The 15357-nt window shown below is 38.4% G+C and overlaps 1 protein-coding gene across 1 annotated transcript in view; it reads left to right on the forward strand.

The window, feature by feature from the left end:
- The first annotated feature begins 1480 nt into the window (after window positions 1–1480).
- LOC137296761 (sodium- and chloride-dependent glycine transporter 1-like) overlaps window positions 1481–15357 on the forward strand; it is a 29833-nt gene continuing 15956 nt past the window's right edge. Inside the window, exon 1 of the mRNA XM_067828605.1 lies at window positions 1481–1558. Within this exon, the coding sequence (XP_067684706.1) occupies window positions 1541–1558 (18 nt within the window). The 5' untranslated portion in view covers window positions 1481–1540. The remainder of the gene's footprint in view (window positions 1559–15357) is intronic.

Consider the following 15357-nt stretch of genomic DNA (forward strand, 5'->3'; position numbering starts at 1 on the left):
CACCGGGTGAATCACCACTGAACGGTATCTACATGGGGAAATAACACATGTATACTAGATAGCAAAGGTGGACACTTAACAACGAGTGTCGGTAACTAATTGTCTCTGATTGTTAGTGGCGATGGCTTTTGGAGCTTGAGATGACAAGACTATATGGATGAGTAACTTTATTTTGGCAATGGCGACGTTTCGGTGTAATGTGTTTCCGAAGTCTTGGACGTCACTTGTTGGTGGAGAGGAAAGTGACTTCCCACATAAAGGTTTTGTCATGGTTCTTGCTAAAATGACTGATTAAGCTATGAAGTTTTCTTCACAATTGTTGTGTTCGTGGGGTACATGTATAAAAGCAACTCTTGAAGTATTTCAGCAATATTTACAGTTTTGCGTTAAGTACCGCTAGAGATGCTGCTGCACTGTTTCATACACTGTTAACGTTCATATCACTGAGCAAGTCACTACCCAGAAATTATCAGTGCAGCTAATAAGAGTAAAACCTGTAAATCTGTCTGAATTGACGCAAGTAAGTGCAATAGCGATATTGGTGACACGATTTGTAGTGTTAATATCATGCATTAAACCTTTAACGTGTTTGACTGGAAATAAAAAGAATAGTATTTCCGAAACATCTTACAATAAACGTCTCACACCAACAGCATGTATTTGTCACGTGTGTACATCCTCTGTTCTACTACACCTATGACCCTTGAAGGTCCCGGGGTAGAATACCCTTGAAGTTCACGGGGTAGAATACCCTTGAATGTCCCGGGGTAGAATAGGCCTTCAGCAACCCATGGTTGACATGAAAGGTGACTCAGCTTGTCGTAAGAGGCGACTAACGGGATCGGGTGGTCAGGCTCGCTGACTTGTTGACACATGTCATGGTTTCCCAGTTGCACAGATCGATGCTCATGTTGTTGATCACTGGATTGTCTGGTCCAGACTCGATTACTTACAGACCACCGCCAAATAGCTGGAATATTGATGAGTGGGGTGTAAACCTAAACTCACTCACTCATTGCTACACCTATAGCCGCAAAAATTAAGAAATAAAGTAAATTATGAAAACACCGATTTTAAAAAAAAAGTTGAAAACGTTGTGGAAGGATGGTCAGTTACATGGATTTCAACGTGACCAAGGAAACTGTATATCGCTTATCAAAACTATAATTATCTCTAAAAAGTAGTATTTAAGAAGTGGCTGTTTCTCCAAACGAAAACACTCCACATATAATATGAATTCACATTAGATTTATGTTTTAGCACCTACACTGCCTGTTCAACACATTTAGCTGTGAAACTGGTGCAATATTTTAACTGTATCTACAGTTACCTGTGAATATTACAAAAGACTGTCGTCATTATGCGACGGTTGTATGACTTATATCCATGACGACCTCCTACCCGAACAACAGGAAATTCACTGGAGAATGACAACCGCTAGCCGTGTCACTGTGTCACGTGACTACACTGTGTTCGTGGATCAGCTGGGAAGCCCTTACCTGTTTGTTTGATTGACGGGCTGCTATGTACTACTCCACCCATGATGGGCAAGGGACAGGTAAGACCATGTACATATACAACTGTATTTCACTCCGTAATATAGATTTGGATACTGGTGAGTAACTAATTAATTTTGTAATGTATAATACTACCTATTGCAGTCGGCATACACCTGACAAGGTAAGACCTTAGTTAATTATATCTGGACGTGGATATTTGGAACATTCGTCTCCGTGAGCAAGATATCGTGTCGTATTGACCTGAAACCAATACCGCAACTGTTGTATGTAGCATGTTACGATAAATCACAATGGCTTGATTCAAACGCCGGGTGGCCTATATCTGTATAATGCGGTGTGTGTAGTCGCTGGGTATAATGTTTACGCCTTTAGTGTTTACTTATTTGTACACACAAGGTGATCAATATATTTAGTTGATTACCTATCGATTCTCATCCCTTAATGTATGGACATCTACAGTGGGAATTCGTCAGAGCCACTCTAAACAAAGTGACTCGTCTGTTGAAGAGTTTAACCCTTTCAACCCGGAGTTACCCAAGCGTGAATAGTTCAAATAACGCTTAGGCTCCGTTCGCGCGACTCGCCATGACGACTTTGTCGTGAATTGTTTTAAACGATAAAATTTCAGTACTTTATAACTTGGCATCACTGCGTTCATTTTAACTATGTCCTGTTTGAATGGCTCCCTTTGTCAAAAATTAAGACTTTTCTCGTTTCTAGTTTAGACTCGTCTCTGAAACGAACATCTTTTACAGAAAGATACTGTTTATACAAAATAATCATGAAGTATATTGAAAAGAAGTCCCGAGACTTTCTTCATTTTCAGAAGAAACTGCGGATATCTAGACATGCCACACCTTCACGACATGGACTTTCTTCGATATATTTGTTTCAGGGTCTGTATGAGTGAGTGAATATGCTTTTACGCCGCTTTAGCAATATCACGGCTGGGTACACCAGAAATGAATTTCACACATTGTACACTTGTAGGGAATCGAACCCGGGTCTCCGGCATTGCGAGCCAAAGCTTTAACCAGTGGGCTACCCCACCGCCCCTCCGGATCAGTAGGACAAATTTGTCCGAGCTTATATTGAGCAAAACATGTGCCTGTGAAGTTGAAAGGGTGCCCTCCCATTTGTGAGAACTCCCATTTGTGAGACTATTAATTCATGGTACAGTGCACCTAGGTGGTGCTTCCCCACCCCTGCAGTGAAAGTGGGAACAGCTTTGTTGCCGAAGAATACTCACAAGGGGCATAGTTCATTATGAGTTCACTTACACGGAAGACATTGTTCGTTATTGTTTTCAATAATGGTGATCGTCAGATACAGAACATTATGATGAAATAGATTATCAAAGACATACAGCGCCAAATCGACATCGGTCCTTGCTGAAGGCCTGCTATGTAATGGTGATAGGAAAGATCAGTCAAAGGTCTACATGTACATTTATGTAAGTAATTCTTAAACAGTTATTGCAATCAAATGTTATGTTGTGGTGGTACATTATATTCCATTTTTACAATGTTATTTACGATTTACATTCTTCAAATGCTTAGTGTAATTTTCCATTGTTATAAAATGTCAAGCGTATCGTTTCCTGCAGGATACTGGTTTGCGTTACATTTCTCTCACCCAATCTTTACCTAGCGTTGTTTGGCTTAGAAATAATGTAATCTCGTTTGTTTAAGTAGTTAAAGGTTATTTCTATATAATGTAAAAACACTCGCTTTTTAGAACCTTACAAGCACATACGTATTACTATAGACTCCTGTTAACTAAATTTAGAACTTGAAGAAACAGGTTGTCCATTGAAACAGGACGTTGTTACGGAATTGAAAGATGTAACAGATATACATCATCTGTCCAGAAACGTTTCGCTAAAACGCAGCAGACTAACAAACCAAAATACAGAGAACTGCTTGCGAGAAAGACGCGTTAATGAGCCGGACATCGTCCCGGGTCACTGACCACGGGTCACCACGTGTCTATTTTGGTGACAGTTGGCCTGACCTACTTACGTCACAGCTTATGCCTTGGGGGAAAGTAAATTTAATTACGGTCGTCCAAGTAAATGTCAAAATATATTTCAATAACGTTTTCTTTGTTAGTGTTTCGTTCGTTCGTTCATTCATTCGTTCAATTGTTCATTCATTCGTGTTGTTGCTGGTCTGTGATGGTATTGCCATGAGCTATACTGTATAATGATACACTGGCTGTTACACAAATGACTCCACTTCATAGATACCATTAAGATGAATATGACCAGATCTTCACTGTGCCGAATCGTGTGCTTTAACTGTCAGGATTCGAAAATTGTTGGTTAAATCCGTTGGTTAAATCCACTGCCTAGCTCAGTGCTCATGATATAAATCACTGGATTGCCTGGTCCAGACTCACTTGTTATATTTATTGAAAAGTGACATTTCTTGGTCGTTTATGCAACCTAAACTGTAATACCTGTTCAAAAACATTTTTCGTCAGTTGCAATCCTTGTCAAATCAAAGAAGATATTCGCAAACTTGAAGACACACTCTTTAAATACAATGTAGGCACCCATCTTTGTACATATGTTCTGTGCTGAACTCTTTCTCTGATTTGAAATGAAAAGAATTTGATGTGTGTAGTTGTTTTGCCTTCATATTACATTTTGTTAGTTGAGTGAAATCGTTTAATGAAACAGACAAACGTGATTCAAGGGAGGTAATATTTTTTGCGGCGTTAAACATAATTCACCAACACCAGTAAATGCGTAGGAGCAGAGGTCCGCCATGACAGTTCCCTGCCTACTGTTGACGTCAGACGTCAGTCTTCATGTCATGTCTCCCAGCGCTTCCTGGCTACCTGTGTGTGACTCAGTACACGATGGACTCACCAGCTCTGTATATATTAATCAAGTTTAAGAATCGCGTAATGACGAGGTAATCATGGGCTGGCATATCTCGGCAATGAGGCAATCTGTTAGGAACTCATCATCATGATTTGTGTATATTAAATATTAATGAGCACGTAGTGTCTCAAGTCCCTGAACATCTTCATTTTCTCTACTGATTAGTCATCCCTGCATTGCTGGTCTAAATGTTGCAAGTCTAGATCTCAGGATGATCTCACTGGCGCTTCTTAAATGGGATTATTTTTACATGCAACATTTTATATATACTGGACATAAATAGTTAGGGATATATGTACATTTTGAAATTATTAATAATGATGTATTTATTCATTGACCTACTGATAAAATATCAGTCATAAAAATACAAATATCCCTAACTTATCTTGTCCAGTATATTAAGGGACTAGGAGTTAACCCGAAGAGCACGTTGCTCGGTGTAATTGTGTAGGTTAACATTGCTACAGTCATTGTAGCTTTGAAGTGTTAGGAAAGAAAACTGGAAGTGAAGTATAGCGAAGCATGCAACTTCTTGGAGGACCAACTCTTGTCTAGTGCATAAAGCGACCATTCCATGTTGGTTCTTACAACGTTATCAAGTTTCTTATGACTACCACCACGTGACAAACATCACATGGTTATAGACACCTGGATATAGACACCTGGTTATAGACATCGCCAGTAACAGTTATAACGCTACACACTGTCCGCACTACATACAACCCATTCACGCCAAATACATTTTAAAGAGTTTGGTATTAGGGTAGTTCTTCTCCTTTTAAATCACCCTAGTCCATTTGACCGATATACTGTGGATATCATAAATTAACATTCTTCAGAAATATGCCTGACTCTTCATGAAAATAACCTGCTTACTCCACAGTCTTATTACACGAGTGCACTCACTGTGGTGTAATCTAATGAAAATAGAGGGGCAATAAACGTGTCACTTTTCACAAAAGTAGTCAGAGTATTAAAACCAAAAGAAATGTGAAAAGTAACCAACAAACTGCAAACTATGTTAAGAATGTTGTGGTTGTGAGATTGGTGACTTTGATGGCTTCTTTTAATAGAAAAATATATTGCACGTACAACAAGATCTTTATGTATCTGACTGTGCGGTTGTAACATAAAGCATGTAAAAGCGCCCATAATTGGGCTAGAGCATTGCCGAATAACTGCAATGTATGTTTACAGGCTTATACAGACAATCAGTGAAAATAACCAGTGCTTCAGCTTTTTGAATAAGATTTGACAGTGATGCAGATGACAGGAATGCTTATACGTATTCCAAACATGATGAAACGGTATGAGGAATATGTGTAGGTTTTACAATCTATCTCTTGAGTTGTAGGCGTTTGAGATACATTGGACATATATTATTGACAGTGTTTGTTTACAATGTGTACATCCAGTGTTGGGTCAATGTTCCATTAAACAAGTGGTACGCCAGGGCGTGGAGAGGGTGGTGGCTCTAGGGTACTGAAGCTCTGATGTGTGTGTGTCCGTCAAATGCTCTTGAACATTATACAAGAGTTTTTACTCAAATTTGACAATGAACTGAAATCGATATTAAACTCAAACATATGGCAGACAATTTGATTTTGGTGGATAGAATACTTAAGCTGTTGCGGCCGTTTATCCTAAAATGAAGTTAACAATTCAGCTGTTTGATTTTTTTCAAAATTTGAGTAAAAACTTTTTTAAACAAATCAGGACCAGGTCAGTTTTACTGCTGCTGCTTCTGCTGAGAGATTCTGCAAGATAGGACAAATGTTGTTGAGTGTACGCTGGCGGGGCTGGATGACCTCGACTTTGGGCTGGATGACCTCGACTTTCCCCATCATCACTGTGTTTGAATCACTTATGAGATTTTAAAAGTGTGCTCTCTGAAAGACATATATGATGATTATGGAAAATATTTTGTCTCTTTTGTATGGTGGCTGATTCGGACCACCGCTTTATCACCCTGCAAAATCTGGGCGACATAGCGACAAAGCGATAGTAAGACATGACATTGCGATTTGGCGACATGATATAACGATATGGCGATACAGCCAAAGGCGAAATAACGATATCACGACACGAAATGACGATAACAAGACACGATATAGCGATAACAAGACACGAAATTGCAAAAACTCGACACGACATTGCGATAACTAGACACGAAATGGCGATAAAACTGGGCGACATTGCGATATGGCGATAACGCGAAAAGGCGACATTGCGATATAGAGACACGATATGGCGATACAGCGACATTGCGATAACGCGAAAAGGCGACATTGCGATATAGCGATACAGCGACAATGCGATATAGCGATACAGCGACAATGCGATTTGGCGATACAGCGACATTGCGATATGACGATATTGCTCCCTTTCCATTTGTGAAATGTGGAAAAGTGGATAAGTTTATTCAGTTTTAGAATCTCATATGTGGAGTATGGGATTAAACATCTAGTTAATAAAACATAACTTACATGATTAATGTTCATGGGTTTCAATCTATCTCTACAGATATTTATAGATTGAGAAAGTCTGGGTCTTGTAGTTGTTTTTGCATGATGCCTCTGAAAGACAATTTGGAAACAAACAGTTAAAATTATGTGTGGCTATGGTAATGTGCACAAACGGATTAATGAAGCTGATTTCCCTTTTTCTGAAAGTCTTCGTCTTACCATGTCAAGTTAATGTTTAGTAGTAATGTCATGATTTGTATCAGTTCATAATGCACAAAGTGCAGTTTTGAAATATACTAGTATACCTCAATGTGCTAGGCTCGTTCACAGCACATCATCCTGCCGCCGACTGGTATATACTGGATGAAGAACGTGCTTTACGTGTGCATTCTAGTAATATCTCATGTTTGAAAGTCGTAAAATTGCTCCTAGTTTATTTATTTATTTATTTATTTATTTATTTATTTATTTATTTATTTATTTATTTAGTAAATATTTAGTTAGTTAGTTAGTTAGTTAGTTAGTTAGTTAGTTAGTTAGTTAGTTAGTTAGTTAGTTAGTTAGTTAGTTAGTTAGTTAGTTAAAATCAGGACCTTATCTTTTACGTGTTAAAGTTAACACTTTCTCGATTTGGTTGTAGCTTAGACGTTCGTTTTAAAGTACGACAATGATAAATTTGTGGACGTGGCCGATAGTACCGCTTAACCGCTATATTGCCATACGAGCTTCACAGTACTATATATTGCGGTACACTTTTCGCGAACCGGTTCACCCGATACGATCTGCCATTTTCGTGATGTAGCCAAACTACTAATAATATTCGTATTTCCTTTATATCATTATATATTAATACACTCCGTATTGGGTCCTCTTATGTTCCTTGTCTAGATAAATGAATTACTTATTGGTATCAAGCAACATACTTTTATTTGCTGATAATACCTCCCTTTACATAATCATAAGTAACCCCACCGATGCAACAAGAATATTGAACAGTGATCTTGCTAATCTGTCTCAATGAAGAAATGAATTGCAGGTGTTGTTTAGTCCCCCAAAACCAGTGACTACGTTATTCACTGAAAGGTAATACCTAGAGTGAAAACAGATTTAATGATGGATGACTACCATAAACATTTAGGACTATGATTTCAAAGCAATGGTATATGGAATATGCAAATCGAATATCAGGTAAAGAAACTAGTCCTATAATATATTGCTTGTGGAGTCTTAAATATGAACTAATAAACTAAACAGAAAGTCTGTATATATCATTCCTCCTTCCTATCTTTGAATACTGTGACATCATTTGGGACAACTGATCCCAAGAACAAGGATCAGTACTAGAAAGATTACACCTTGATGCTCATCGTACCTTAAGTGAGGCCATCATGGGTATCAGTCATTAAACAAATGACGAAGAAACATGTATGCCATCTCTCTTTCAAAGGAGAAAGAATCATAAATTGTTTATTTTTTATAAGACGGTACATGGCTTAACGCCAGAGTACTTAACAAGATTAGCTCCACAAGAAGTGGGCAAAAATACTCACTATTGCCTTCATAATGCCAAAGATACTCAAGACAGCCAGAACAAAAACAGCTAGACGAGTGCACTATGGCACTCTCTTCTTCCATTAGTCATACAAGACTACAATAGTCTGGACGAATATGTAAATCGGCAGAATTATTATCTAAATTTAAATTATATCATACTTATTACACTCTCATTTTCAGAGCTATAAATACTTTAATTATTGCCACGCGCTTTTTCCAAATTATCATGTCCAAACTGAGACTGGGTGTAGTGTTTTAAACTTACACCATTTCGAAAGACATATAAAAGAAAACAGTTCATACCAATGTGGCTTTTTAACAGAAGATACCTCATACTTCATTTTTTGCCCTTTATTTCGTCATATCAGATTTAATATAACCAGTACTTCTACCGCAATAGATTCTCTGTTGAAGAAATAATCTGTGGCAAAGATAACGTATCCAATATTCATGCAGAATTACTTCTTACATCCATTGACCATTTCATAATTAACTCCAAACGTATGGTCAAGTAACACATAAACCGCATATTTTTAGTTTCGAAAATGTTTATTGGTCATGTGATTGTACTAGCATGAATTTTAAACCATGTGAAGTAAAGAAAATAGATTGGTGGGGCACTTGTTGTGAGGACAAACAAACCGAAATGGTGGACCCTGCTGCAGAAGCTTTTTCTCGAGTTCCAAACATTAGAGCAAATCATTCAGAAACATGTTCATTTGATCTCTCCTACAATCACACCTGATTCCTAACTGGCTAGTGGCATTGTTTCAAAAGAAATGAAACAGTAAGTTCATGACCTTAAACCATGCGTTCCACTTTCACGATGTATTGCAATACATATTGCAGTACGCCAACGTATATCACAAAACATCGCAATACGAAAATTTTGGTAACACCCAACCCTGTTAATGACCATTTAGAGAAAATCGGTAAATAACCCAAACATTTCTACATTTAGTGTAATATGTTGTACCCTTATGTATGGAACAATGTGTCGACGTAAGAGATAAGAGATAACCACTCCACCATTCAAATACAACATTGACATAGTCAGAAAGCAAACAAACACACATACATGTTTTTATCTGTTTGTTTCCAAATCTTTTACCAGAGGGATCCTGCTATAACAACTACAAGACCCATGTGCGTTAGTCATAATTATACATTGTGTTTTATTAAGTAGATGTTTCACCCCAAAAACATTTACATCCCCGAACATGCACCTTTCCAGTAAAATTCTATTGCTCTAGCCTCAACAAACCTAAAATAAAGTCAATTCCACCCAATTTTGTATCATGTTGTTTAATCTAATCATGTGTAATATTGTATCTCGGACTGATTAATTGGGCTGTCTCCTCAAACACTGAAGGTCATCAGAGGGTCCACAATATTGTCGGCGTCAAATATATTTTGGTTTAAATGACTTACTATACTTACTGAAATTAATTCAGTGTACAATGTAATATTTTCTTATTTATAGATACACGAATAAAAAATCTTCTACAACTTTTCTTTATGATCATATTTTCATTTCGTAAAGAAGAAAAAAGGCACCGTATGATGCCAAATCTGTTCTGGTGAAATCCTATAGCCTACAAAGTTCGCATGACCATGGCCTGCACAACTATCACAGTTTGAAATATGTCATCACTCATCGTGCTTTTGGATGAGCTATTTCTGTAAACTGGATGGTTTTACAAATGCGTTTATCTCACATACCCCACATTCTAAAACTGAAGCAGCTTACCCACTTTTCCACATTTCACAAATGGAAAGGAAGCAATATCGCAATATCGCAATGTCGCTGTATCGCCATATCGTGTCTCTATGTCGCAATGTCGCCTTTTCTCGTTATCGCCATATCGCAATGTCGCCCAATTTTATCGCCATTTTGTGTCGGGTTTTGCAATTTCGTGTCTTGTTATCGCTAAATCGTGTCTTGTTATCGTCATTTCGTGTCGTGATATCGCCATTTCGTGTCGGGTTTTCGCTATATCGTGTCGGGTTTTCGCTATTTCTTTTTCTGGCCGTATCACAATATCGCTATATCGTGTCGGCGTATCGCAATGTCGTGTCGTGCTATCGCTTTGTTACGATGTCGCCTTGGTTTTGCAGGGCGATAAAGCGATGGCCCGAATCAGCCACCATACTTTTGGTAACTACAAATTGGGCATAATAGTTGTACGCTTCTAACTGCGACTGTTGTGCCGACCCAACTCATTCAGTTTCAGTTTCATGAACAAGAAAAGCGGCACGAACGTCATCCTACTTTTTATTGACAGCTCGTATGTCTAATGGTTAAGCAATATATAAAGTTGTATACATAAATACCGTAATTACCAAACGACTGAGACAGGCCAAGGCCGCTATAAGAGGGGTAAAATAAGGTAGCAATTGTTTAGTATGTTTATTCACCACAGGAGTCTCAAAGGGGATGCTGAGAACATCTGAATGTTTACCACGGATAGAAAGATTACACCTCCATCCAGTTTACTGCATTAGCCTGTCCATTGCTAGCTAACCTAAAACAGCGATCGCTCTGCTGATGATGGAGACGACAAGTAGCCTAGTGGTTAAGGTGTTCGCTTCTCACGCTGAAGGCCCGGGTTCGAGTACCCATATGGGTACAATGTGATATGCCCATTTCTTATGTCCCTCGCCGTGATATTGCTGGAATATTGCTAAAAGAGGCGTAAAACCTAACGTGAAACCTGCTGATGGCATCGGTACGACAGCGTCGTTGTCAGTTACCAACTCAGAGACAGCAGCCTGTTCTGATCCTGTCACGAGCATGTATGTGGCGAAACGCAAGCTAACACAAAGACGAGAGTCTAGACGGAAGCCTTTTCATAATTACTATACACAAAGTTAGCCAAGACACTTCAAATGTTGGTCAAGCGGGCCTTGGGTGATCTGAGAAATATTGTTCCCTCATGTGATGGGTAATACTCAGTTTGTGTGACCAGTATTTTCAAGGGGAATATGAGAGAAGCGCAAAAATGTGTTGGGTGAAGGATAAAGTCATATGAAACATATACCCAAATGTTTGTTTTAACAGTTTTTGTCAACTGAACTTCCGCCATTATGTATATTCCGCTGGAGCTGACGTCCCCTTTCTGCTCGTGACGTCAAATGTGCTTCGAGTCCGCCATATTGCCAAAGACCAAGACTAGTTGTTATAAGTACATAGAAAAGGTATAATTACATACATACTTCAGATTATTTCTAAATGTTGGCACGTATGCATCAAATAAGGCAATACTGTGTGTATGTGGTAGGTACGCGATGCAAGTGTCTACTAAAATACGTATTGTAAAATTTTGATCAAAATTATTAAGAATGGAATCACACCGCCATCCTCACCAGTGTTATCTATTCCTAAAAAAACTTGATGAAAATGGTAAACATACATGGGTTTCAGACGTGACTTACTTTTCACAACTGTTTTTCAAATGCTTGTATAGCGCAGGAAACATACCAATGTTCGTCAGGACTTTTACACAAAGTGTCCGCGATATATATTCATGACTCACTTTGTACATTCACATTTTAAAAGAATTACTCGACTTTCAAATTTTTATCACAGCGCTAAGTGACAAGTTTGATTCGTTCATTCTCTAAATTACGTATTACATTACATTCGTTTAGTGTTAATCTGTTGAGACAAAAATGTTCTAATGAAAACATTCCTGTATGCAGTTGTAGTCGTTGTACAAATGTCCTTCTTGCCACGTGTTACGGCTATGTCCTCACAATCAGTTGTACTGTGGGTCAAATGGCCAAAATAACGAAGACGTGAAATGAAATGAATAAAGTGGCGTTTGCGTTTCGAGGTATCCTTCTTTTTCTGCACTGGAGGTTTCTCTTGCGTGATGTCAAATCGGCTGGTACTAGTGTGGTCTAACATCCAGTTTGAAAATTACATCGGGAACATCTTTTATTGCTTCAGATTCCATGATCACAGTGTTACAATTAATGAATTGCCGTGACAAAGGGTATAAGAAAAAACCCTGAACCAGCAAAATATAACACTGACAAGTCTAAAATATTCAATAATATATTAAGCAAACAATAAGTAAGTTACAGTGGATCACAGTACAGATTTCTAGTACACTGCATGCAATTGAGTCACAAGTCTAAGGCAAAGGGTGACAAATATAAAGTATCAGTTCACGAGAATCTTGTCATTTTACAGTGAGATCAGATATACTAGCTGAAGGTAGTTTTCATAGTGAGCAACCAATTTTGAATATGATGTTGTTGAGAAACCGTTGAGGATAGGCACATTATTAACCAATAATAATTCAACTTACCCCAAAACATACTATCGTAACAACAGTCAAGTTGTCCAAAACAGCCAAAGAGCCAAACATCGGCACCATACACATTTGACGTCATGTCACGTGATACCCGCCTCAGCTCTGAGCAACTGTGGTCTGTTTCCGTAATAGGCGGACATTCGAGGACGTTTTTATTGAGAGTTTGCAAACCTCTTGTTCTTTCTTCTTTTTAATAAGAGAAGATGACTTTTAGGATGCGTTTTCCATGTATCAAAACTGGAAATGCGTTGCTATTCTCTGTTAAACATGAGGCTCGTTGAATTGTGATCGTACCCCAACTGTGTAGATGTATGCTGATGATGTCAGTCACTTGATTGTCTGGCCCAGGTTCGGAAATTCACAGAGCGTCGTCGGAATATGTCATGTTCGAACGTAATATTCATTATAACAGCAATTGTTTCATATTAAAATCATTAAGCTGCTTTAACAGATTTTCTAAAATAACTTGAATCGAACACTCATTAACAGTTACTTGTTTAGTAGTATATATTACGGGTTTAATCTTCTTTAAGTCCCCCAAGTTTGGATAACATAACGCCATGTCAGGCCTAAACATGTAAGACAAACGATGTTGTCGGAGTACACCTTGTATACACGAGAGGCAGTGAGACTTGTACTGTTGGCATGCTGCTTGTTAAACCAACACCTTCCTATTCAATAGCCTTTGTGCTGACACAACACAGCTGTGAGACTGGGACATTTTCTCAGAAACATGTCCCAGATAATAAGTATTACGTTAGGTGTTCGTGATGAACGCACCGTATTATCGGTCAGCCACTGATGATGCATTCACGAGGTACGACAATGGCCAACACGACCAATCTTCGCACAACAACGTCATTGTATTCTGATTGGCAGCCCTAGTGGATGTGACCTGTTGCTGACTTTAAATGTTCAGTTAACAAAATTTAACCCCACTTCCCCCTGCTTGAGTGTCCCGGTGTCTTTCAAGTTTTCTTCAATCATTCATGCATAGAATGTTCCCAGGTTCAGTTCCGTTTCTGATAGCTGCATGTTCCTGTTTTTGTTTTTATTGTTGTTTGTTTTGTACAAGACTTAGTGACTTAGCAGTGCATTATACTAATATATGGACGGTATTATTGAAATGAGTATGTTTAGACACTCGCCTTCATTCTTATGAAGTCACGGGGTGTGCATATTGTCTTACTGCTTGGCATGTCGGTGTCAAACTTCAGTCAAACTCTCGTGTCAGAAACATTCTAATTTTGACAGAGCATGTCAGAATTTGTAACTTAAATATCACAAGCTTAAGGATACTTTTCGGCAGAAATGTATGGTTTTTTACGACGGATGTACTTTTACCTTTGTTTCAAAGAATTTATAAAATCATAAGAAGAATATACATTTCCGTCAACCCATAGATAAATTTGAATATATTCATTTAATTTAATTACAGTTATATTTCAGTGCATCTTTGGATACCTCTTACATATTCCGTAAGTAGGACCAGTGTTTTGTAATATTCGGGTGTTCAGGCTCGTTGAAATGTCATCGTGTCAAGTGTATAGATCCAAGCTCATCATGACAATCAGTTGATTGGTTCAGGTCTGGTCTAGGTTCGATTTTTCTCTGACTGTGGTCAGAATGCTGCAAGTGACGCGTTAAATATATCAGCAGGTAAACTCAACAATACGAAGTTTGCTGACTGGAAAATCTTGATGTGCATTTGAATGGCGACAGACAGGTTTCCCCATGTTTGTAATCATATTTCATTTATGTTTTTGTGTATGGGCTTTCCTCCTCGAGGGGTTTTCTCAATATTTCTCAAGCATACTCTGTAAAGGTATACGCACTAAATACACTTGACATATAGACACGTTTGGAATTTAATTGTCCAGCTACAGTTGTCACAACCATTACCAACCGTTACAACCAGCAAGCGCCGAACGTTCCTTTGGGAAAGTTAAATGTCGGGTTGCACGAAGTGTATTTGCCGACATGTGTTTGGGCGACATTCTAAATATTCCCACGACCTATCAATATAAGCAATGAAAGACTCGCATTTAACATGCATGTCATGCATCAGTTAATAGTTGTCTACGCCTCACTAGTTTCTGGTGAGTCGACTGATACTGCCAATAGTGAAAGACAAAACAAAGGGTGGTGAGGGTGATGTCCAGTTGATGCTGTCAGTTGGGTGCCGTTTAATCCTGGGTTAGGACAAGGTATACCGAACACAGCATGAAGTGATAGCCACTATAGATGTACACTAGGTAGTGATGACGTCACTTATGTGACTGGTAATATTACCACCTATGACCGTTTTTATTGTACATATATATATACACTTTATTTGGAAGCCCATAAATGAAACAATATGGAGAGAATGTCAATAATATTGTGCCTTGCCGACCCACAACCTGTAAACTACAAGGAATATATAACTCTCAGGTAGACGTGTATAGTTACATGTGAATCTCTACGAGAAGGAGTGAGTGAATGAGTTCAGTCTGTACAAATCGGCTATTGTAAACAGTGAAAATTATACAACACCCGGTATCACGTGACATCCAGCACCTCTACCCGGAAGTTGTACAGTCGGGTGTGCTGTGCAATGCATGGCC

The sequence above is a fragment of the Haliotis asinina genome, chromosome 9 (assembly GCF_037392515.1).
Source record: "Haliotis asinina isolate JCU_RB_2024 chromosome 9, JCU_Hal_asi_v2, whole genome shotgun sequence".
NCBI lineage: Eukaryota > Metazoa > Mollusca > Gastropoda > Lepetellida > Haliotidae > Haliotis > Haliotis asinina.